This window comes from Dysidea avara, chromosome 3, assembly GCF_963678975.1.
Source record: "Dysidea avara chromosome 3, odDysAvar1.4, whole genome shotgun sequence".
Lineage (NCBI taxonomy): Eukaryota > Metazoa > Porifera > Demospongiae > Dictyoceratida > Dysideidae > Dysidea > Dysidea avara.
The window spans coordinates 39199831-39225470 of record NC_089274.1 but is presented as its reverse complement, the minus strand read 5'-3'; the positions used below and the strand labels follow the sequence as shown (position 1 = coordinate 39225470).

At 36.7% G+C, this 25640-nt stretch overlaps 2 protein-coding genes and 2 long non-coding RNA genes across 8 annotated transcripts in view; 2 read left to right on the top strand and 2 right to left on the bottom strand.

Annotated features, from left to right (window-relative positions):
* The window catches only part of LOC136248271 (uncharacterized), a 132406-nt gene that overhangs the window by 93348 nt on the left and 13418 nt on the right, over positions 1 to 25640 (bottom strand). The gene's annotated exons all lie outside the window — the stretch shown is intronic.
* On the top strand, positions 1665 to 10085 carry LOC136250924 (uncharacterized). 3 transcript variants are annotated; one of them, XR_010698824.1, is made up of 5 exons: positions 1665 to 1778; positions 1934 to 2201; positions 2253 to 2457; positions 8789 to 9073; positions 9461 to 10085. It is a non-coding gene; the product is annotated as an uncharacterized lncRNA (long non-coding RNA). The 3 variants fall into 3 exon arrangements; XR_010698823.1 differs by having other exon boundaries at positions 1712 to 2201; XR_010698825.1 differs by lacking the exon at positions 8789 to 9073 and having other exon boundaries at positions 1719 to 2201.
* LOC136250923 (uncharacterized) lies at positions 13325 to 15922 on the bottom strand. Of its 2 annotated transcripts, none has more exons than XR_010698822.1 (3): positions 15072 to 15922; positions 13923 to 14238; positions 13325 to 13858 (listed from the first exon to the last, which is right to left on the bottom strand). It is a non-coding gene; the product is annotated as an uncharacterized lncRNA (long non-coding RNA). The 2 variants fall into 2 exon arrangements; XR_010698821.1 differs by having other exon boundaries at positions 13326 to 13858; positions 15116 to 15921.
* LOC136250922 (C-type lectin domain-containing protein 180-like) lies at positions 15062 to 24021 on the top strand. Of its 2 annotated transcripts, none has more exons than XM_066043269.1 (13): positions 15062 to 15407; positions 15459 to 15626; positions 17398 to 17498; positions 17544 to 17621; positions 18041 to 18085; positions 18144 to 18191; positions 19130 to 19201; positions 20007 to 20135; positions 21948 to 22034; positions 22919 to 23042; positions 23091 to 23369; positions 23427 to 23512; positions 23645 to 24021. In XM_066043269.1, the coding sequence occupies exons 1-13, from the start codon at positions 15344 to 15346 to the stop codon at positions 23936 to 23938; spliced, it is 1575 nt and encodes a 524-aa protein (XP_065899341.1). In that variant the 5' UTR covers positions 15062 to 15343; the 3' UTR covers positions 23939 to 24021. The 2 variants fall into 2 exon arrangements, with proteins under 2 accessions (XP_065899341.1, XP_065899342.1); XM_066043270.1 differs by having other exon boundaries at positions 15063 to 15407; positions 17349 to 17498.

The following is a 25640-nucleotide window of genomic DNA, read 5'->3' as shown; positions in this document are numbered from 1 at the left end:
GCTTCCTTTTCCATGAAAGGGGTTAGTGACAAAACTGTTGTAAAAGTCGGCCGCTCACGCAATTAATTACATTATCATTACAAATGCAGTTTATACACATAAACTGAGCTAGATCGCCTTGGCATTGTTAACTTTTATGACACAATTGAGATGAGTGTATTGGGTCACTATCTGCCAAGTTCATTATCTTCTTTTCGGAACTGTGTGAACTTCATTCAAAATAATTTCACTATGTTAAAATCTCAATGTAAGAGAATCTTTGATTTAGCAGCGGCAATTTCAATATCCTCTTCTAGGAGAATATTTATGGCGAAGAGCTGCCAAGAATGGTGTGTGGACTTTTGAACATTATGTTGGCAAGACATTTTTCATTATTAATTGTGTGTGTTTTTTTTTGTTAATTGTACTCCTTGCCATGCCCACCTGTGGGGCTTTTATGCCCTATTTTTGTGGTAGCATGTGTCCGAGGACATTTGATTGTAATTGTTTGTGTCATCAATAATACTGATGGTTCTTCTCTCTTAGGTGATTTTCTGCTCCTCCTCCTCTGTTCTGAAGAATTGAAGAATATCGGTAAATATCGGCAGATCGGTTACAGGAATAGGCAAATAATCGGTATCGGTAAATGTGAAAAAATGCATATCGGTGCAACACTAATTACCAGTGTGCTTTGTTTGTTTTTGTCCTTAGATCATAAAATGGATTAATTAAACTCCGATTGTCTGAAAGGTTTCAGGCTGGATGACCACTTCTTCAATTTCTCCAATACAAACTCCATACATTATGCATCACTTTGTATTTTCAATTTTTACAAGCACTAGACACAATCAAATATCTAGTACCGTTCAACTCCTTATGAATTGCTCAATCCGATTCTGCCCAGGGACGATGTTTGCTGTTTTCCAATCTGTTGGTACTTGACATTGTTGCAAAGAGGCTTGAAAAATCATTGTGAGGGCAAGGGAAAGTTCAGGGCTGAGTTGTTTGAGCAGTTGTGTACATATGAAGAAGTTTGTCACATGGCTCGGACATTATTTTGCTTAATCATGAAACACTGTAATTTTCACAAGCTAACCTGCAGAACTAATTCACAATGCTTTTGTTCATTGTAACACTAATGTAGTGAAGGTTAATGAGTGTCAAGGCATTGAAATAGCTCAGAGCATTCCCTTCCAAATATCCGCCATTCAACTTGCCGCCATAGAACAAGTTGAGGTTGTGCTACTTCTAAAAACCAGGCGCCATGCAGCAAACAAACCTAACTGGAATTAATTAACAGTGTATTAAACTAATATTTATATTGGGTTTTACTTTGCTGCTACATACACAGTTGAATCATAATAATTTGTATTTCATAATTGATGAAATATTTCATAATTCTATAATTACGTTGCTAAAGAGGTGTACCTTGAACAAAATGCTTTAACCTACTAATAATGCACAGAAGTACAGTACCGCTCAATATTAAGTTCACAGCGCACGCGTTACGCGTGATTTCCACACGCGTGAACTGCTGTACATACACGCGGCTTGACTTCGTGTACACGCAACTACATGCGTGACTTGCTACACGCATTACGCGTGTAGCTAAAGTGCACTACGCGTGTAGCTGAAGCGCACTACGCGTGTAGCCGAAGCGCACTACGCGTTTAGCCAAAACGAGTGTAGCTAAAACGCGTGACACAAACTCTAATTAACGCGACACCGACACTGGGGTACTGAGTTCAACCATAAATAGTATATTCTACTGTAGAATATACTATCTGTGGTTCAGCCTGGTAAGCCGTATATTAGTGCATGAAGTTATGTCGCGTGAACCCACGTAGCTATAGCTTGTGTATTCCATACAATATATACTGCTTGTACTGTAAAATGTAAATATAGCTAGTTTATACGAGCCTGCAATTAATGCTATGTGTGTTTTCTTCTCTAGATCTGGGCTAGACACTAACCTTAAGAAGTTGAGCTGTAACTGCCCTAGTTGGTAAACACCATGGATAGGATCTTGTCCAGTCGATCTGAAGATATTCAGAGACGAGTCATCTATATAAAGATATACAAAGTTTTATCATAATTATTATGTTTACTGTATTAAAAATGATAACACATCACATGACTATTTTAGTGAATTGTCACGTGAGTACTGCATGACGGCCACGTGTACGATTAGTGTCAAGGATGAAGACGAAACGCTGTGGAAGGTGTGGTTCTTGTAATACCTTTTTGCTGGTATTATCAATCGTTTTTTACAGACCCTTCGTCCAGTGATGAATCCAGAGTTACTGCGACCCGAGCGCTGGTCAGTCTTCTTTGAATGTCATGGGACAGCCTACGCCGCTACGGCTACCATCTCCGGAATGACCCGCGACAAGTATGAGGATCATGGATAAAACGCGATCAAACATACAGTGTAGTATGTGATAAGAAAGCTAGAAACGTAAAGCACAGTCTTTGAAGGTAAAAATTGTATCTAAGATTATAGCGAGACTTCAGTATTGATGGCTCATGCATGCAGATAAACTGGCAATCTTTTAAACAAGGTGCGTGCCCACAGCTCTACAGCCATAATACCTCCTGTGGGCAGTGCCAGGTCCAAGAATAGAGGGTTTGCACGCGAAAAGTATTGTGGCGCGAATTATAAAAATGCTTAATTGTTGCTAGTCTGATATTTGTGAGGTTTACTTTTCAATGGAGCGAATGCACTTACTTGGTCACCACGCTTTAGCAAATAAGAGAATCTATCAAAACCTACAGTGTGTAGGATAAGGAACAAACATTAACTTCATACAATTTTAATGATAGTTTATAGAAGTGACTAACCTAGTGAACTTATTCCATTCTATACTAAACCATTGAGAATGGTTGTAGCCTTCACTCGCGTACTTCACAAATGTCTGACAAGCAATGGTTGTTAAGCATTTTACGAAAATGCATCTCTACACATGCATTCCCTCTATTGTTTTCTGAAAGTATTGTGTGAGTATGTCTGTGTTTGTTTCTTTGTTTGTCCACACCCACACTAGTACTTGTATAGCAAAACAGCTTTCTCAGCCTTTCTGGTACATGACAATGTTTATGAGCATTCCATAAGTCTTTTACTAAACTTACAGATATTTGTAGGTACACAATGGCATTCTAATTTGTAAAACTAGTTTCTGGGCAACTCTGTAATTGGAATGCAGCTTTTGTAGGAGGGAATACTTTGATTGACTGATTTCATTGTAATTCATTTATTGTTTTATAGTTCACAAATTGCTATGCACTGCGATGGAAGCACTATTCTAACAGAATGCTTTGCAACATATGGTGCCCAGGTAGAACTACATAAGTGTCTGGCTTTTATGAGTGCGTATCTCAACATCAACTCTGTAATTGCATACGATTAAGTCTGATGTAAAGTAAAGCTCTCATTATTTAAAACGAATGGTGACAAAGATGACTACAGGGTGTATCAACTGTAAACACTTTTTATTCACTAGTAAACGAATTTCTTAATGGTAAATTTACTATATAAAATATCCTTTTATAAATTAATATTTGTTACACCACTTGTTTGTTTTTTTTTGTTTGAGATCAGCTACTTGCTTGCCCACTCTTATTCCTGGCGCTTTGATATTATGTTGAATGCTTCCAATTAGAAGATAATGAGGCTGTACAATTATATGATGCAATTGCTAAGCTTGCATTGTGTGAAAATTACAAAGGTAGATACCAGGCATTATGCGTAAGTCTCTGTATTAACAGTATTGCTAAAACACAATGGAATACAATATAATTACAATGCTCAATTCTATTTGTAAGGGAAAGGTAATGTGTTGCAACCATACCTGTTGGCATGTAACTCCATTTTTTTCTCAGTTAAAATATGACCTAACCAAAAAAATTCTCCGTAGGCATCTGTACTCGAAAATAAAGTCCCCATGGCTATTTTATGTTTGTGACTTCATTTCCAGTAGAGGTCATTAAAATAGGTCTCAAACTTTTAACACTGAGGTGCTGATTTTCTTATAGGGCTTTGCTTTATTCTGACCCTGCTGTAATGAAATACCTATATGTAAACTAAACAGCTAGGAACCTGTTAATTAATCAGGACACTTGAAAATAAGGGCACCTTTGTAACCTGGACACTTGGTAACGCTTCCAAAGTATCCCTTAGCATGTAAATTGACCTGGAAAATCAGGGCACTTCAATAAAGGACACTTTTGGTTGGTCCCAAGGTGTCCTTAATATACAAGTTCCACTGTACACTTAAGATGCTTTTCAATACATTGTTATACAGATAAACAGGTGCTATATAGTAATTATTATACAGTACGGTAATGCTGTAAATTAGAAATTATGAAGATCAATTTTCCTACCAAAAATATCACCAGCCTTCATGAAAGATTGGGTTGGTTGGGCAAGCCCAAACATGTCTTCTGACTCATACCCTTCCACTATGAAATTTTATAAGCCTTCTATTTGTGACCATCTCAGCAAAAATCCAACTTGTTAGCACAAGCATGCGTATTGAGAAAAACGAAATTTAAAAATAATTCGTAAAATTACACATGCTACAAAGAAAAATATGCAAGTTTTTATTGGGCCAGTATTCAAAGAAGGAAGACTCAAATCGATTAAAACTATATACCATCTTATTCGCCTGCTCATGGAGGGTTCAAAAATTTTGTTTTATTTCTGTATCTTCAATGGTATGCGTGTCACATGCATTTGTTTACGATGCAGTGAACGTAAACAAGATCGTCATTGTTTCTTCTACCAAACCACTTTCATATCCATGTGTGCAAATGTCTACAGGGCTAACACTATACCTTGGCTGATGTACTGATGCATGGTGAACATTTTAAGCCAAATTGCAACACTGTAGACTAATCCAAATGGAAGTTATGGCTGCGAATGTAAGCGCCTGTAGTTTATTTTCAGTATAGTCACTGTACAAATCGATTGTGTTACTCTTCCTACTGGATAGTGCTATAATTTCAAAACTACACACCACAGAAGGCTGAAACTTGGTGATCCATTCCTTGGACACTGCTAATAATGCTGAGTAAATAAATAAAAAAAAATTATTATGTGAACAAGTCGGGTTTTTGCTGAGACGGTCACATTTAACAGATTATGGACTTGCTCCTTTGTGTTCCAGTTGATTTTGCTGGCAACACATGGTGTTTTGATTTGAAATAGCACTCTGTGAATGTGTTGGCTATTATGCTGATTGCCCAATTTCCGTAGTGACTGGATGATTGCAGAGACGCTTCTCGTACTTTGTAACTGTGTAATCGGTACAGCCAAAACAAAGGGATATAATGTAGGACTCTCACAATAATATCAAAGATGGGATAAAAATGTAATCGATTTTTATTTTGTAATCAATTAATTGTGTAGTATGCACATCATCAATATAAAATTCTAAATGAAAAGCCTCTTTACTCACTACAACAAAGGCTCTCCATGCTATTCCATAAAGGACTAAGTTATGATAAGCCATACAACCGTGCGAAATACTAAGTGGTGTTAAAATATACCCAAATCTATTGAAAACAGTAGTGATCTCTCTATAGCAGCCATCTTGATAATTAATCAAAACATGGAGTAATCTAGGAAGGGAGAATGTGTTAAATATATGTGGCGCCCAATTCATTGTCTGGGTAGTGTTACAGAGGCCACACCACCATAGGTAACCAGGTATTGTTGTGCTTTATAACAAAAGTTATACCCGTATATACATAGATTCTGATTTCTTAATGCTACAAATTATATATTAGTACACCTCTATAGCTGGCTCCAGTGGTGTATCCATGCCTTAAGAGATGGCTGGCTACACTCACCTACACATTTCACCCCAACTAGTGTAAAATGCAAACCCATTCTTAGTGGACTCTATGTACATTTTGTTAAAAGCTGTTTCAAAAATGCATAATTGTATCTAGCTAGATAATAATATGCTACAGTGCTGTTCCTGCAGCTTATTTCTCTACTCTAATGTTACTGCATGAATAATATAGAAGCTAGAAATGAAAACCAACTTATTACACCTTCTTGTCTTGTTCTCATCTGCACTTGCACATAACTCATTCTATTCCAGCCTGACTCTTATTAATAATAAAATAGTAGTATGGCTTAATTCAGTCACCACTAATATTTCATCGCCAACCAACTTGTCTGGCATAGTAACATCAAATAATTTACCAGAGAGTTTGATCATCATTTGTCACTTTATAACCTCACCAACAACAGAATCTGTGCTGCTCCTTATTCCAGAAATGTGCCATACGTGACCATTTCAGCGAAAACCTGTCTAGTTCACACAACCTCTAAAATATTTTTCTCAGTATTATCTGCATTGTCCAAAGAGTGGTTCACCAAAGTTTCAGTCTTCTGTGGTGAGTAGCTTTGGAATTACAGGGCTAGAAAGTAGGAAAAACAAGGAAATTGATTTGTATAGTGACTATACTAAAAATAAACTACAGGTGCTTACATTCGCAGCCATAACTTACATTTGGATTAGTCTACAAAGTTAGGATTTGGCTTACAATGTTCACCATGGATTGGCAGATCAACCAAAGTATAGTTTTAGCCCTGCTGTTGCTTGTGCATAGGTGTATGAAGGCAGTTTTGTCGAAGAAAAGGAAACTATTTTGTTTGCGTCAACCACATTGTAAACAAGCGCACATGACACGCAAACCATTGGGACTACAGAAATGAAACAAAGATTTTTGATCTCCGTAAGTAGGTGAATAAGATAGTGTATAGTTTTAATTGATTTGAATCTTCCTTCTTAGAGTACTGGCCTGATAAAAACTTGCATATCTTTCTTGTAGTATATGTTATTTTAAGTATTATTTTTAAATTTGATTTTATCAATATGCACATGTACTTGTGAGTTTTCACTGAGACGGTCACATATTGCAGCCTGTAAGTGCTGACAAAGATTGCTAGTGTTGCCAGCTAAACCACTAATTGTAACTACCTATCAACTGCTGTCATTCCTTCAAGTATGGTGTTCAATTCATCCAGGTTAATCAATTAATTGAGTTAGTAATCGATGATTAATAAATTAATCAAAACTGAGCGCCCTAATTTAATGTCCACTAGTATATCTACAGGTATAGGCAACCTTCCTTATCCACATTTTAGTTATTCCCTTTTGATACACTACTTATTTTCTTCGATTCTTAAATTTCCAAATTTATTTAGTGAATTTCAGGGTAGTTTATTAAGCATTACATAATACGTATACGATGGTCTGATATGTGTCGATTTTGTACTATAAAAAAAAAACCAGTGTAGCAAGCCATTTAGTGCATACTATACCTCCATATCAGGTTGCTATAGTAACATATTTTAAGTTCTTCAAATATTGTTGACAAGTAGAGCCGGCCAAATAGTTGAAAAATATCTACTATTGCAATATTAACTTTCAAATTGTATCGTGACATTTAGCCTCTACGCTATCATGATGGGTGCGACACTTCGAAATGACCAATAATTTGTTCCATTCACAAACCATATTCTTATCTTTTCACAAGAAAGGAGCAATGATTAGGTGTAAACAATAAATTAGCAACTTTGTTCACAAAATTCCCAATTGTACAAGCAGCTAACTACTGATCTGTCATTTATACTGTATTACCAATTACATTTTTCATTACTATTAATTGTCTTTGAAACTTTTGCTATTGTCCAGCCCTATTGATGGTGTCACCAGATGATCAAGTAAATTTTCAAATGTTACTTGTTTAACCTTCGCTGAAGGCTAGTTTATGCTTTTGACAAGGACGCACAAAATTTGGAATTTTCAACTAGGACCATAGCATTGATAAAAAAATACTGAAACAAGCTGGAGTAGTGTACGGTATTAAATCACAGTAAAACAATAAGAAGCGTTACTGTACATGTCCCTACTGTGCATTCTATTATGATACGTATCTTGAGCACAGTAGGGATCACTTGTAAGTCCATGAAGAATGCATTGTATGTAGTGTGCTATGCAAAAGGAAACTGTCGGTCTAAAGCGACACAATAGATTGAAAAATCAAGCCAACTGTTATTGAATAAGGCCTGTCTAAACGCATTAGTTAGTCAGGCAGGCACAGGTAATAGAAAATTCCACTATTTTAAATTTCACAGCAATTTTTTGGAAACGTTTAAGTTATGCCAAACTGTAATCATGTAAAGCCGCATTCATAATATACAGTACTATTGTACTAATGATTATGCACGCATTGTAGCTACAATCAGCAAAATACATAATTATGAAGATTCTTGAAGAGGTTTGGCTAATATATAATATGCTGCACTTTATACAGCATAGTACTTTTTTCTTCTTAAAATATTACTGGATACCTCCTTTGATAAGCTTGGGATCTCTACAAAGATCCAAAGTTCCAGAATTATTTGTTTATACTTTCCCAGATGCTTTTTCTATTGGTTGTATTTGTGGAATTATTTGCACGTGATACATTATATGTAACCAAATCTGCAAAAGGGGAAACTTGTAGCCTTTTCTATATTTTCCAAGTTTGACGATTCATATTTCATCAAGTGTTCAACCTATTGTCTTAAACTTACATCCAGAAATAGCGCAATGTTAGGGTGTAAAGTGACCAAATTTTCAGGCTGGCATCATACTTACACATGAAAATATGGATTGTCGAGTACATATACAATTAGAAAGGCTATAAAACTCCTTTTTCGCAGATCCAGTCAAATATGTGACCCACTTAGCAAAAGCCAGCTGTTTTTGCACATTGCTTGAATTACTTTTACACTATATGTTATCTATAGTAACAAAGGAGTGGACAGCCAAAGTTTCAGTCTTTTATGATGAATAGTCTTGGAGTTATAGTGCCAGACAGGTGGAACAGGAATAAATTCAATTTGTACAGCAACAATACGGAAAATAAATTACAGGTGTTTGTTTAACCGATCATGACTCACAACTGAGCAAGCTCCAAAGATGGTGTTTGGCTCAGTCTGTTCGCCATTAAGTGGCACATCAGTCAGTTATAGTGTTTTCCGTGTACGTCTCTGTGTGGATAAAGAAGGCCATTTCAACAACTAGATGATACGGTAAACTTTATTTCTACTGCATTGTAAATAAGCACCATACTGTGATATCCCAATGAACAGGAGATTCTGGTGGTGTATAAGTTTTATTGATTTGAGCTGTGTTTCAGTACACATAACGAAGCAATTGAAACATGCATAAAATTTTTATGTAGCATGAGTATTTTTACCCAGTTTATTTCAATATGTTTTAAAGTGAAATAGAATTTTGCAAAACAAATGGCTGGTTTCCCCTCAATGGGTCACATATATACATATGAATTTTAATGACACCCTAACATGGTGCTGTATGAAAGCAAAAGTACAAAGTTTGATACTTTCATGAAAATGTACAATTTTTTTTCAATACTATAAAGCAACACTGTATTATCATCATATTTCTGTTTGCAGCTTTTATCATCTGAGACTCTGGTTCCTTATAAAACCTGGCTGTTGCAATGACAAATTTATTGTTTGACAAGTAAAGGCAAGGATATGCCTGCATTGGAGGTGGTGTGGTAGTTGTACAGTAGAAACAGAAAGTGTTGCAAACATGTCAGAAAGAAATGGTATGATGTCATAAAGCGACAAATAACTAATGAAGAGACAAGGTTGTGTTAAGGCTATAGATACTGCAGCTGATACCAGAGGACTAAAACGACTAGAGAAAAATAATGTGTGTACGTATATCTATACATGATTCCTTTTTTGCTGTCTGTATGCCTTGCTACATGTGTTTGAATGCCATACCATTAAATATCTGAGGTTTAGTAGTGGATTTGCAAGTGATTCCATATGTATGTTTAAATCCTCTATTTTTAGAATAAAATTAGAACTAAACCTTGGGGAAAGCTATAATTCTCTACCTCCAAGTATCTAGGCTACAGATTTGAAAATGTAATTAAATTATAAATGTACTTGGTTTGTTTAATTGATTTTAATTTCTTTAAATAACTAAATTTACAGCATTACATTTAGGCTATGTGCTATTGTACCTGTGATTTGAAAATGCAATTAAATTATGTTTGTACTTGGTTTGTTGGCAAATAACTCAATTACAGCATCATGTTAAGTGAGGTGTTTGATAAGGCACAACTGGACATTGAAATTGCTTTACTACAAAAATTTAACTGTTCAATGCTTGTGGTGTTTTTGAAGTGACTCAGATGAGGGAAGCAATTGATGTAGGAATTCCACTGGTGTTCTGATCCGGTTTATAGATAAAGCCACAAAAGAATTGTACCTGTACCAGTTACGTAAAATATGGCTTACAGCTACGGCTTATATAATTCATGTATCACTGGAACAACTTTCAAAAGTAGCCACTTCCACGTGCACTTTGTATGAATGTGTTTTGATACCTTTTATTGCCTATCACTAAAATAAACTCATTCACTGCAAAATAACAGGTACCTACAGTATTCAGGAGATCTAGGACATCATGTGGGCAATGGAGGTGTGAGCCTGAATTGCATGAGTATCAAGCAATGGATCAGAGCTGGTTTGCTCAGCCTTTGCAATGACCCAGGGTAAACCATGGTTTGTGCAGAATAGAGTGTTCATGGCCAATGAGGCCTGTAACTAAGTCTACATGGATTGACAGATGAGTTACTCTACTGGAACTGTGTTGTGATTGTTGACATCTTTAGAACTTCCATGGCAGTTGTAATAGTTCATCAATGATAATTCAGTCTTGATTCATTGAGATTCCATGCATGTAGGACTATCCAAGACAGCCATTTATTGCTTACTATAAAAGGGTACTGGTCTAACCCACTGCTGTTAGTATCTGTAGTTTAGAGATTGAATGTACCTTCCTATTGTATTTAAATTCTTGCAATTACTTCCAATACTTTTACCAAAATAAGCATATGAATCTTCGGTCATAAGTAATGTCATTTGAGAAGCAGGAGTATAGTCAGAGCCCTCAACCAAGAAAGTGACATTTTCCAATGATTTGGTAGGTGAGACAGCATCCATTATTGCTTGCAGTCCAGTACAATCACCTCGATGGCCTAAGAAAATTAATTTCACTGTCAACATGCTTACCACAGGAGAAGGTTCCAATTAAATTCTGGTAACTATGGCTACAGTAAAACAACATTATGTGTGTAAATTAAAAGACAACATGCATACAGTTGTAGATAATAACAATTAAGTAGTTGAGTCACTTGGAAAATCAAACCATTTAACTGTAAATGTGACCAGGCCTGCGAAAATAGGGTATGTGGGCACATGAATTTTGCCTACTCTTTCAAACTTTCATAACTTATTGTACCAGTATGTTATGGCAATGCAATTTTGAGCATCTAGTAAGAATTTAATTGGCTTTATGATGCAAGTTACTAAATACAAACATTCTGTTCCAGCATGGCGATATAACCTGTAGAGTGATGCACTGTAGCTTGTGCCCACATGCCCTGTTTTCGCAGGCCTGATCACAATACTTTGGAAAGTGTTTATATTTAAAATACTGTACTGACAAGTAAATGTAATTGTATTTATATTTAGAAAATGCCTAGTGTAATTAAATACTATGCACGTATTTTACTCCAATTCCGTTAATAGCTAGCTTTGAATAGAGGATGCACAATAGGTAGTGGATATAGTGACACATCACCACACACAGCTGCAGGTAGTGGATATAGTGACACATCACCACATACAGGTAGTGGATATAGTGACACATCGCCACACACAGGTAGTGGATATAATGACACATCACACACAGGTAGTGGATATAGTGACACATCACCACACACAGGTAGTGGATATAGTGACACACCACCACACACAGGTAGTGGATATAGTTACATACCACCACACACAGGTAGTGGATATAGTGACACATCACCACACACAGGTAGTGGATATAGTGACACATCACCACACACAGGTAGTGGATATAGTTACACATCACCACACACAGGTAGTGGATATAGTGACACACCACCACACACAGGTAGTGGATATAGTGACACATCACCACACACAGGTAGTGGATATAGTTACACACCACCACACACAGGTAGTGGATGTAGTGACACATCACCACACACAGGTAGTGGATATAGTTACACATCACCACACACAGGTAGTGGATATAGTGACACATCACCACACACAGGTAGTGGATATAGTTACACACCACCACACACAGGTAGTGGATATAGTGACACATCACCACATACAGGTAGTGGACATAGTGACACATCACCACACACAGGTAGTGGATATAGTGACACATCACCACATACAGGTAGTGGATACAGTTACACACCACCACATACAGGTAGTGGATATAGTGACACATCACCACATACAGGTAGTGGATATAGTTACACACCACCACACACAGGTAGTGGATATAGTGACACATCACCACACACAGGTAGTGGATATAGTTACACACCACCACACACAGGTAGTGGATGTAGTGACACATCACCACACACAGGTAGTGGATATAGTTACACATCACCACACACAGGTAGTGGATATAGTGACACCACCACATACAGGTAGTGGATATAGTGACACACCACACACAGGTAGTGGATATAGTGACACATCACCACACACAGGTAGTGGATATAGTGACACATCAGCACATACAGGTAGTGGATATAGTGACACACCACCACACACAGGTAGTGGATATAGTGACACCACCACATACAGGTAGTGGATATAGTGACACATCACCACACACAGGTAGTGGATATAGTGACACATCACCACACACAGGTAGTGGATATAGTGACACATCACCACACACAGGTAGTGGATATAGTGACACATCACCACACACAGGTAGTGGATATAGTTACACACCACCACATACAGGTAGTGGATATAGTGACACATCAGCACATACAGGTAGTGGATATAGTGACACATCACCACATACAGGTAGTGGATATAGTGACACATCACCACATACAGGTAGTGGATACAGTTACACATCACCACACACAGGTAGTGGATATAGTGACACATCACCACACACAGTTAGTGGACATAGTAACACATCACCATGCACACAGGTAGTGGATATAGTAATACACACAGTTAGTGGATATAGTAACACATCACCATGCACACAGGTAGTTGCCATAGTGACAGATCACCAAATACAGGTAGTGGATATAGTAACACATCACCAAACACAGGTAGTTGCTATAGTGACACATCACCACACACAGGTAGTTGCCATAGTAACACATCACCAAACACAGGTAGTTGCCATAGTAACACATCACCAAACACAGGTAGTTGCTATAGTGACACATCACCACACACAGGTAGTTGCCATAGTAACACATCACCAAACACAGGTAGTTGCTATAGTGACACATCACCACACACAGGTAGTGGCCCATGACACATCACCTGTAGCTACCATGAATTACTACTGACAATACCACCTCTGGCCCTGATAAAGAATTATTCATGCAATTTATCAAATACGTATGCCTTGTTGTGTTTGGGACCTACTGTACAAGAAGCGGCCTCAGGGTTGGAAGTTTCACAGTGAAATAAATTATACTGAATACACCAAAAAGCTACTTAGTAGCATGAAATTATTCCACATTATATAGTACTGTAGTACAGTATTATATTTAAAATGAATTTGACATACAGTAACCATACTGTACTTCATCACAAGCAAATTATTATAACACTAGAAGACATTAGATGAAAACAGTAATTGCAGTCACACACACACACACATACAAAGTATCACACAGATAAAGACATAACCACAAAATTAAACAAAGTTAATGAGCACAGCAGGGATCAGTTACACTATAAAAGACAAAACGAAAGAAAGTCACCATGAGTGATAGTTATTGATAAACATTTTACGTACCTAAATTTTGGCTCACCACCAACTTCCATAATATTACAGATGTTCATTGTAGTGCCGGCAAACTGCTGGAGTTAGCCAGCACCAAACATTTTGAATTTCTGCTTTGAGTTGCTCTAGATTTCTTGGTTTCCACAACGTATTCCTAAGGTAGCTCATCATGGAACCCCATACCCCTCTCTATGGGGTTTAATTAAATCAGGGGATTCTGGTGGAGTGTACCACCAATTCCAGCATCACTGTGGATTCATCAGTAAAGATACAATTAGCAAGGTCTCTTTGGTTCTTTCACCCAAATAAGGCGTTTTGTTTTGTTGAACTACAATGATAAAATAATGTTTCTACACTAGTATGCCCACAATATACAATATGCCATACTTAAATCAACCACACAGTGCACTGTAAAACCTACCCACCCCAGTATGGGGAGAGTAAGGAAATACAGTGAAAGAAAGTCAAATTCCCAAACCTGGGAATAATAGTTAGGTCAAATTCCCACATAAAAGGGTATAATATCCCTTCCTATAACATGAGAATAATAAGGAATTACTACTCTGTACAATCTGCGATCATGGTCAAAGTGATAGGGACATTGAGTATGAGTCGTCCATAGATCAATCGATTGATCCATAGACGACTTGGATCAATCATCCTTCTTGGACTTGCTTGCCCTGGTTGAAGGATAGTGGTGAGTGTTTTCACAAATTTCCATGTTGTAATTGTTAGGATTGTTACAAATGGTGAAAAACCATAAAAGCCAATAGGAAATTTCTTGGGAGAGTTATTTTAGAGAATGGCTTGTAATTTCAGAGTTACATAGTTGCAAAGTGAAAGCTGATGATAGTTGGTATCAGATAAATATAACAGTTGGCCACCATACATTTGCTGTCCAAACTCTGTGTTTGACAATAACTCGGTTTGCTCAGACATACTGTAATGCTCCAGCTATAAAAGAGGATGGACCCTAAAGGATACAGTTTATCTGTTTGGTTCATGGCTTAATCGTACTGCTAATCATCATAACTACCACTTGGTTGCTAGGAGACACTACATTCTCACAAGGCCCATTCAATTAACAATGTTACAGCAATTCAGACAAGTTATAAGAGCAATGAATGATGTGAATATATAGTTGATACAAGAATTAATTACCATGTACAATCTAATTCCTCATTCTCTATAGATCGGACACTAACCGGGTGGACTCCGTGATATAGAAAGCAGAGCTGCTGCTGATGCTGTAAAATGGATCCCGTCCAGATCTGAGGACTTCCCAGCGCTGAAACAGTGGTCTGGCTGCGCGAGACTAAGACGAGTCCGAGGACGAGTCAACTATAACTTTTATAAATAACACATCACGTGACTGTTTAGTGACTTATCACGTGAACATCGCATTGCTGGCCACGTGTCCCTAATCACTGCTGATGGAGATGGAGTTGGAGTCAGTTGCTCCCCCAAGAAGAAGCGGCAGACACAACACTGTGGAAGGTACGTGATTCATATTTTTTTAAACTGGCCTATATGTGTTATTTGTTATAGACTCTCCGTCCAGTGACCAATCTAACGGTGCTACTCATGCGGTAGTACTTTTTGATTGCGATGGCACTATTGCCTTAATACCCAGAAGTCGTATGTTGTCCCGTGACCAGGAGACCTGCGTGGTGAAATGGCCTTGCGGGAAACTGAAAGGCAACATTGCTTTTGAAGGTAAAAATTATTATTTTTAATGTAGCATTGTGAGCTTTCTTGAAAAGTTTCTCTGAAATGTGTGTGCATCTTTGTTTTATTATTATTTTTTTGTTTGTCTACACCCAACAAATCATCTTTTGGTTACAAAAGTGCTGATTAAAGTACTTCATAGGCCCTTTACTAAATTTACAAATACATGTAGGTTAGCTTTATACAAGGTGTTCTAATTTGTGAATACTAGTTCCTGGATGATATGTAAATACCTATGCCATGGCTGTACATGTGTTGTAGCTCTTAAAAACGATGAGCTGGCAGAGAGTGCAAAGATCACATTGAGTCTATAGCTTGAGACTTTTTCAAAAAAAAAAAAAAAAAAAATCTTGGGAAATAACACCATTTAACCAGGTAAGCGCTGGCCAAACTTAAAGGTTTTAGATATCGAAGATTTCATAACAAATGTGTTAAATCAAATTTTGTGAATATCAAAGTAATGGTGGTCACTTTGGCCAGAACTGTTCACCAGTTACAGTATTCTTGAGAAAGTACAATGAAAATATGAGCATGTGAGCTTGTGTAAGATTTGTCTACCTTTTCAAATTTTCATAACTCAAAAGCTTTTAACAATATCACCTTATCCTTATTTAATTGGCTTTATTATACAAGACACAAAATGGAAATACCCTAGACCTTAGAATTTACCTCTTTGGTATAGTTCCGTGTTCACACCCTGTTTTTGAGGGGCATAATTTTAATGTCGATTCTACTCAAGGCCCGATACAGATATACTATTGAAGACATGACAATAAAACAAGTACATAAATATAGTTTTACAACAGTAGGAATGAAAGCCTTTTTGTTATGTGTTGATTACATAAAATGCAGGCCTGGTCGGTTGTTTGATACATATCTGTATATTCATGCAGACTCACATGGATTATTTAATGTTAATAACTTCAAAGAAACAACAAGGAAAAGAATCATAACCCAAGTCTAATTGGCATTCATTTTCCAATTGTGTTTAATACCCCTCAGCTTATCATTGAAATGGGGGTTTATTAGAATCCTGATTTCATAATTCATTATTGACTTATACACTCCATTCACACTAGCCCAGCAGCATGTTCAGAATGGTACAGCTCGGTGAAAAGTGCAATGTAAATGGTGTCTGTACCATGCCCAATCGAACCAAGCCAGCTCACTTGATTTCACCAGGCCACTAGTTTTTCATAAGGCACATTAAATTATAATTCAAATCACTCGACGTTACACAGAGAATCAAGAATCACAGAAACCCTGTTTTGGCAGGAAAGAAAGCCATGCAAAAGTTTGCTGTTGTTGGCAGTTGCTCTACTTGATTACTTCGATCCGTGTTGCCATTTCTACAGTCCTTTGCTGCTATCTATCCATTGTTGCTCTTGTAGGGATTCAAGATTTCTAGCAGTAACTAAGCTTGGAAAACAAAAGCTGCTATGATTTTAGCAAACTCAGTAATTTAATTGTGTGCTTATACAAGCCAGGTGATTTAGCGTGTGAGCGAGACTGTGTAGTGTGAGCAGCAGCCACTCTGGGCTGGACTGAACTGAGTCAAACTAAACCGTGGTATGCATGTTATTCTGTAGTTCTCAAATTACACTGGTAATTAAGGAAGCACTTGCAGTGTGACCAGGGGTGTCTAGGTAGAGCTGCATATAGTGCCTGGTTTTTAGAAGTAGCTCAAAATCATCTTGTTATTGCATACAGCAGCTATGTTTGAGTAAAGAGTATGAAGTAAAGCTGATTTCTTTCTAAGGGACGGAAGAGGAATGCAAACTTAAGGAGACCAACATGAATGATGATGAAGACACGAATGACGTGAATAATGTAGAAGATGCCACTGATCCATTGTCACAGGTTATTTTTAATTTGCATTATGTACATTAAAGACACTATGCACAGGTAAATGATCATGAGAATGTTGAGGGAGTGAAAAGGAAACAATGTGATGGCAGAAAGCCAAAGAAGAAGAGGAGACTGGTAAGTATATATATATATATAGTATATTTTTTTTATGAGGTACTGTGCCATGTATATATGGGCCTAACTTTTTATACTGTACAAGCTGCCTATTTAAGAAAAAGGGTAATTTGAACAGTTACATAGTGCAGTGGTACTACATTTTGTATTTTTTTTTAAATGTATAGTGTTTAAATTCTCCCATACCCTTTTTCTGATGAAAGGATATTTCATTGCTTTAGTCAGGAGCTCATAAGTACTGCATCTTTGGCACCTATAAGCTCCTGTTTAGTTTTGGTATGCTTTTGTGTGTATATGTATATCATAACTGCTTTGTAATGTGGAACTGACTTTTGAAATGAAATGACCACTAAGCCAATCAATAGATGTATTAATTGTCTCAACTGTGCATATTGTTTGATACACTTTGTATGTTCTAGATTAAATCAGGTATAATAACTAAGGACCAGGAGAAGAATAAAGAAGTATGCACTGTGATAACATGCAAAGTGTTCATGTTGTTAAGTGTATGCATTGCTACAGAATAAGATGAAGAAGACAAAAGAGAAAAAGAAAAAGAAAGTGAAAAAGGTAAAGTCATGTGTAAGGGAAAGTTGGCAACTGCCAGTGTAGCATTTCTCAAAGGTCATTAGGAACTGTTGATAACTATTAAAATATTTCACACTTTAAAACTGAAGTGCTGATTTTCTTAAAAGCTTTGCTTTATTCTAACTCTACTGCCTATGATTACAGAACAATCAGATACTACTAATCACTAATCGAAGTAGTCCATAAAGCATGATTGTTCATTGCCATCTACGTAGTGCATGCCTTAGTATCACTTCCCAAGAAGGCTGTTGCAGTCCAAGTTCTTCTAAATAGACCTCACTATACTACTCTGCTGAGCTTATAAAAATGCACAGTAAGATTTCTAAGGTGTTTATGTATATGTTAAAGCATAGCCGCGAGTGCTATATGAAAAATAAAGCATCGATACCGAGCGCCGAGTGCTTTATTTTTCGTATAGCACAAACAAGGCTATGCTTTAAATGATTTATGGAACTTTCTAGTCATGTAGCTTCACTATATGCTAGGACTTGTAATTAACTCATGTTGCATGAACTATTAGCAGCCTGAACACACATAAACTAGTTTAACAGAGTAACTCGCGCATATTTCACCCTAGTTTGGCATGGTAGATGTTCATTGCATCTTTTGCTCGCAACCCACAATCGATTCTATTGTGAGTCACATCGTGAAATATTTCTGTGATATCTCCAGGACTTGTCCGTTTACATTAACAAACGTAACGGCAACGTTACCTTCTCCCACCCATCATCGAAGCATTTGGGTATGTCTATAAAAGCAATCCAGTGGTAGAACTTGTATTGGCTAGGGTGATAATTAAGTTCTGTAAACATTGCTATGTAGTTGGATCACTAAATTTTAAGCATACTTACAGATGTCAAATCTAATAAACATTTTGTATCTTTAGCTTTTTGTACATATTGACTGTATTTTTATTGTAGGATGATTTTGTGATCCACGTAGGAGCTACGCCACCATCATCACCTGGTTCTATGCCTCAACCACTGCTACAGGTTAGATGTGTAAATTTTAAACCTAGGATTGTACTTGTTTCCATTTGGATACTTGTATTGAGGGTGGAGAGTTACTTGGGAATTCAGCTCTTTTACACATTCCACTCAAACTATAGCTTTGCGAATGTAGAAAATGCAGTGTCATTGCTACACAAAAAGAAATGGGCTAAGTCTTATGATCACATTGTCAGGAAAAAGGTCCAGAGTGATGTTAATCATGTAACCTTCTCCTTGCATGTTCCTGTCTGAAGGCATCATTTACAGTATTTTTGTTAATAGAATTTATAGATTGTAGAAGAGGATTTGTGGTTGCTCTAAATGTGTTTATTTACTGACCTATGTCTAGCTAATACTGCCAAGCTGTTATAAAGAAAAGTTAGGCTGGTTTTGGGTGACATTTTTGGGCAAGAATACCTAATGTTGCTGTTGTTGACCATTGATATTCTTTTAGTACATCTACACAGTACAGCTCTAGGCAGTCCAAAGTAGTTAGCAAAACCTGGCCTTACTGTGTGGTATATTGGGAAAAAACAACAACTTTGTAATAGAGGCTTCTTCCACAAAGATAGTATTTTAAAGCATCATACTGTTAGAAAGTCTAAAATGGTGTGCAGTGGTAGTAGGTGCACAAAATTACTCAATGAGAAAACACTGCCATAGTGTAAGGGTACCCTATATATATAATGTGGGAGTGTTTATGTAAATGGTATAATCTTGGACATATCCGTTCACCAAATAAGGGACAGTGTAACAGTAAGAATGACTATGGTTCATGACTTATGCAATAATTATGAATGTGTTACAGAGTACTATTGAGCCTGTGGCATTTTATGATGGCCCCAATCCTTTGGAGGATCGATACAATACTGATGAAGAAGGAGTGACCCCAATAACCACAGTGGAATCTAGTTCTTTGTCTGGCAATCATGAGCAGGTATCTTGTCTTTTTTGTATTCAGTAATATGTAAAAAATACTTTTAATTCATCTATCATCTGAGCTCTATAGAGTATAATAACTGTTTGATTGTTTAAATGCCACTGAAATGATTGAATTGCATTGAGTTTATGCCTGGCCAATTCAACTGTGAAGCTACAGTAAGATCTCACTTAGTGGCCACCTCATTATAGTACTAGTGGCTACTTTAGTAGGCTCCAAGCACAAATCTGATGTACTTTCTAAGGCCACCTCATTATTGGGGCCAGGCCACCTCATTATTGGGGCCAATTTTTGTTTGGTTCCACAGGTGGCTCTGTTAATGAGGTTTCACTGTATATTATCTTAGTAGTTTTTGACAGATATACACAGTGTTGGGCAAGTTACTTTGTAAAAGTAACAGTATTACATATTACTTGCAACTGAACTATTTAGGTACAGTTACATATTACTCATAAAATAAAGTAACTATAGTAATATTACATATTATATTACTTTGTGTCCACAACCTTAAGCTGTCACGTGAAACTACCACCTTATCACGTGATATGATTGCATTGTTGGACAATGTACAAATCTTGGTTAAAAGTAAGAAGCTGGTGAATAAGCTTCATTCAGTAGGCTTTGTTACTTCATTGGGCTAGGCGTTACTCAGTGGATAACTAACGAGTTTAGTAACTTCGTTATTTGTAATAATAATAACATCAGATTCGTTACAGTAACTATATTACTTAGGTAACGCGTTACATTTGTAAGTAAAGTAACTTGAGTTATATTACCTGTTTTTATAGCGTATTTCATTATATTACTTATAGTTACCACAAAAGTAATAATATTATGTAACGCGTTACTCCCAACACTGGATATACAGTAGTGATAGGCTGTAATTACAGTGACAGCACTAGAATTTCTCGATACTACTAAAATCTAGTTGACCAAGTGTCTAGGATTTTGTAGTATGTATAGGGTTCTTGTAATTCCAACAGATACGCTTTTTCTGACATGTTTCTCAAACAAGGCAGTTGGAAAGGAATGTAGTTTATGTTTCACGCCACCTGTGTTTATATACCGTGTGTATAGGTTACTGAGGTGACTATTGTATCACTCCAGAGGTCTGTAAATAGTGCAGATATCTGGATTCAGACTATGGAGGTGCTATGCAAAATTATTGCTTTTTAATTGCATAGTTCCACTTGGAATTTTACATCATCCCGAGTAACCATAATACAAAACTGGCTATAGTGAATAAATGAATTGAATTTTGCTGTACATTAAGTTTATCAAAAACCTACCAGTAGTTAAGGCATTAAAAATGTCATGTGTATTGTGCATAGTTACCTTGGCTCTTCTGCGGTGACCCTAAAGGTATAAACATTGTTGTTGGTAAATCCTATTACCAACAATGTACTTGTAAAAACCAGTATCAGCAACTAATCAATAAGTTTTGTATTTTGTAATTCTTTGAAATATTTGTAATTATGTTGCTAAGGAACCACAACTTGAACAAATTATGAATACTGCATAAAACAGTTTATCTATACCATTTTCTTGTGTGAAAAAGCCTTTCAATTGTATTTAATTTTTGTTCACATATATATACCCTATATATTTTAAAAGAATTCGTTGTTTCAGGAGGCCAGCTACATTGTATGTTTGGTGACCATACACACACACACGCACACACTTTTTAAGTGCACACGACTGTGTTAAAAACTATAGCGCTCTTGTTTCACGACCTCAAATAAGTCCCTCAATTTAATAAATGATGTGTAGTAGCTTAGTAGCATCACTATAATATTATATTGTTTGTAGGCTACAACACTGCATTCTGAAGTTCACCAGATAAGAGATTATCAGATGACGATAGGCAAATTTTTGGTGGAGATTGGCGAGTATCAGGTATGTACTTCATATGTATGTAGTGCTTATATAATATTTTTTTTATTATAATGTGATCCAGGATGTTCTACTTAACTTTACACTCTTTAAACTCTTGATTATTATATATGACTGAATTTTGGAAAACCGTCAATCTATGTACAATAGTACTTTTGTATTAAAATGTTTTTAAAAACAATGGGTAAAAAACACAAGCTCTAGAAAACAAATTCAATGCAAGCTTTTTGTTGTCTCACTGGGGAATGGATAAATCCTAGGCATCGTCGTGTTCGCCAGTTGATAGGGAGTGCAAATATATGTTACATCTCCATACATGAAAGGGTTTCAAAGTTAAAGACGTTTGTTTACATTGTGGTGACAAAAGGATTTACCGATGATCATTCTTCAGTGAATTTGCCCTGAAGAATTTGCCTTCTTTCTCAAACATGGAAGCATACCTTGGGCAAAACCTATAAATATCAATTTTTTTGCTGTCTAGTGCTGTATTTCTCACACTGCTTAATTTATGAAACTGAAACTTATCCACTCCATTCCTTTGTCCCTGTAGACAATCAAACACAAATAAAATGAATTTGAAAAATGTGCAGATATCGATGGTTTTCTAAAATTACAGTAGGTCACAAATGTGTGTATAGTATACAGAAGGAAAATTAGCACTGAGGTTGATTTATAATTCATGGGAATTTTACAATACGCAAAGATTCAATGATGTGCAAGTATTTCATTTATTATGAAATCAGCTGCTGAATAGAGTCTTTCACATAATTTGGTTCTTGTGTATCTAGTCATTATTGATTTTCCAGCTGCACTTAATCAGTTCAGCACCATGTACTGGTTTAAATTTTGTGGCATGTTATACTTACACTGATGATGTATGTATTTAGAAAGAGCAATTTGGAGTCCTGAACAATCGAATTGATTGCTTAGAGCAACAAGTTAAGGTTTTGCTGGCATCAGGGGTTGCCAGAGCTCTAACAGCTCCTCATGGGTCAGCATTAACTGGGCTAGGTGAGTAGTTTATTTTGTTTATGTGTATGAAATTGTCATTTTCTCTAGTTCCCTGTGCAACTCCTACATTGTCTCGGTTAGCATCGCCAGCAACCACTACATTGCCTCTATTGACCACCACAACATGTACACCAGTAACAGCAACCACTACATTGCCTCTATTGACCACCACAACATGTACACCAGTAATAGCAACACCTACATTGCCTCTATTGACCACCACAACATGTACACCAGTAACAGCAACACCTACATTGCCTCTATTGACCACCACAACATATACACCAGTAACAGCAACACCTACATTGGCTAGTGGGTCAGCAATAAGTGAGTAATTGTTTTCTCTGATTATGTGTATGGACATGACCATTAATTTTTCTCTAGTTCCTTGTACAAGTGAAACTCCATCAGACCATCAGCAAGAACATCAGGCAAACACTGCAATGTCTCCAGATGGCGCAATGAATGAGGTGGGTTCTGATATTGTTTAACAGCTGATAGTGTAGTGACTAACCAGCAATTTTTAGTGTACTGATTGTATGTGAAGGTCTTAAATGCTAATAGTGCAAGAAACAATGTATTATTCAGGTTTCTATTTGCAGCTCATACCATCTGAAATTCTGGTGCCTCTGATAATGAAGCACAAAACTAGAGCAAGACTGGCAGTTGCTATGACAAATATATTGTTTGACAAGGACACCAGAATAAATTCGAACTGTAGAGGCCGGGATAAACCTGCATTAGACCCAGTTAAGTTGATGTATATAAGAAGAAAATCGTACGAGTGCCACAAATCTACAATCAACAACGAAAAAGATAACTGGGAACTAGACTGCATTAAAGCCATTGACAGTGATGCAAGGGGAATGAAACGTACAGAAAAGAACAGAAAATGACGTGTGCATCAATCCCCTTGCTGTCTGTATATGTATTCCTTGCTGTTCACATGTGTCATTGCATTAATTTTAGCCTAAACATTTACTATTAGTTTGATAGTTTTTTTTTGTGGATTTGCATGTGGGATATTCAGCAATCGCCATAGTTTACTTGTAGTTACACTGTTATTTTTCACTGCATGTGAGTGAAACTTTGCAACCATGTCACCACAAATGCACAACTAATATATATTTCACATTAACCTGTTCCGCAGTATGTGTATCGGTGACCTTTATTTTTGCAAATATTAGGTTAGCGTTCAGGCTTCCCTCGTAGATCCTCCCAGATTGTTACATGTGTACCCCTGCATCATCTATCCTAGGGGTTGTGCTAGTACAGGTATATGAGAGTAGATTTACTATATTCCAAAGTAGATTTAGTATCATTTCTGTCTGGGATAACATTGAACGTTCTTTGTATAAGACATTTCCATGGTGGCAGATCACAAGTTTACTGAAATAGACAGATACCTATTCAGAAAGTCTAAGGCTCTCAACTTTCAGTCTTGTAAAGTACAACATACTTGGCATGCTCATCACCAATGGCCAAAGGAAGCTACCACAAAACCCTTTGCAGAAGTTAGTCTTCATAATTATTTTACTTAAATTGGTAAGTATGATGAATCAACATGCGGATGAGCTTATAAATTAATTTTGAGCATTTCTTAACTCACTGAGATTCCATAACTTCAGATCTTTTTAATTGATCACCTAGTCATGCATCCTTACCATGTGAGTACTAATCGATTCCCACAATCAACATTTCTTAATGTCTACATTATTACTGCTCAGTTGTAGCCTGGGTTAGCCAACTGCGAAACATAGCCTGAGTGGTTCCTTGATCTGAAGTGTAAATGTGTTACATGATAGATAGGCAGGAGCACAGTACTATTGGGTATTCATAGGGTTTAGAATGATCCTATATTATTGCAAGCAGATTTGTATTTCAATTCTTGTGATTATTTTGTGTTGACGAGTTGTCTTCCAGACTAAACTTACCCTGCGGTAATGGACTTCGTGGTTTCTTCTACAGTGGATTGATGATGTCATTTTGGAGTTGTAGCAGGTTTTCTTTGTAATCGGACTATGTGATATGAAATCTACACTATTTTACTTCAATGATACTTAAACTACTATTCAAACATTCACTATTAGACTGCCTTGTTTATAGTCCTGTTGAGTTTAACCAACCAATGTATATTTATTTGATATGTAAGCTTCTAGCAAAATCACGATGGTTTTAAAACTACACATGTACATGCACGTACAAAGCCAAAATGTAAGACTGCCATTATACTGTAAATTGTCTCACTTACCCAATTGACTGGGAAATTTATGGACTGTTCAGGTGCCTATAATTATACACTATAGGTGTCATTTACAACTAGTAACCTGCAGCAGTCTATACTTTAACTCAACTATACTGTATGTGAAGGTGTGCCCCTAATCTCACATTCTAGAGTGTATGCACATAACAGATAACTGCACCCACTATTGATAGAGGCTGCACTGATTTAAACATAGCCATAAGGTGCAGAGTAGAAGCTTTGTTCGTTACTATACTACTGTATTTTGTTGTAATTCTTGGTGCATCCACTAAATGTATAGATTAATGACGCAGTTGCCATAATTTTAATTTGTACATGTTGTTTCGGCCTCAGAT

Excerpts from the sequence above, each read along its gene's own strand:
- LOC136250922 (XM_066043269.1), top strand. The coding sequence starts at position 15,344 with ATGGAGATGGAGTTGGAGTCAGTTGCTCCCCCAAGAAGAAGCGGCAGA. Across the intron at positions 18,086-18,143 it reads ACCAGGAGAAGAATAAAGAA|AATAAGATGAAGAAGACAAA; the intron begins GTATGCACTGTG and ends GCATTGCTACAG. Across the intron at positions 22,035-22,918 it reads TGGAGATTGGCGAGTATCAG|AAAGAGCAATTTGGAGTCCT; the intron begins GTATGTACTTCA and ends GTATGTATTTAG.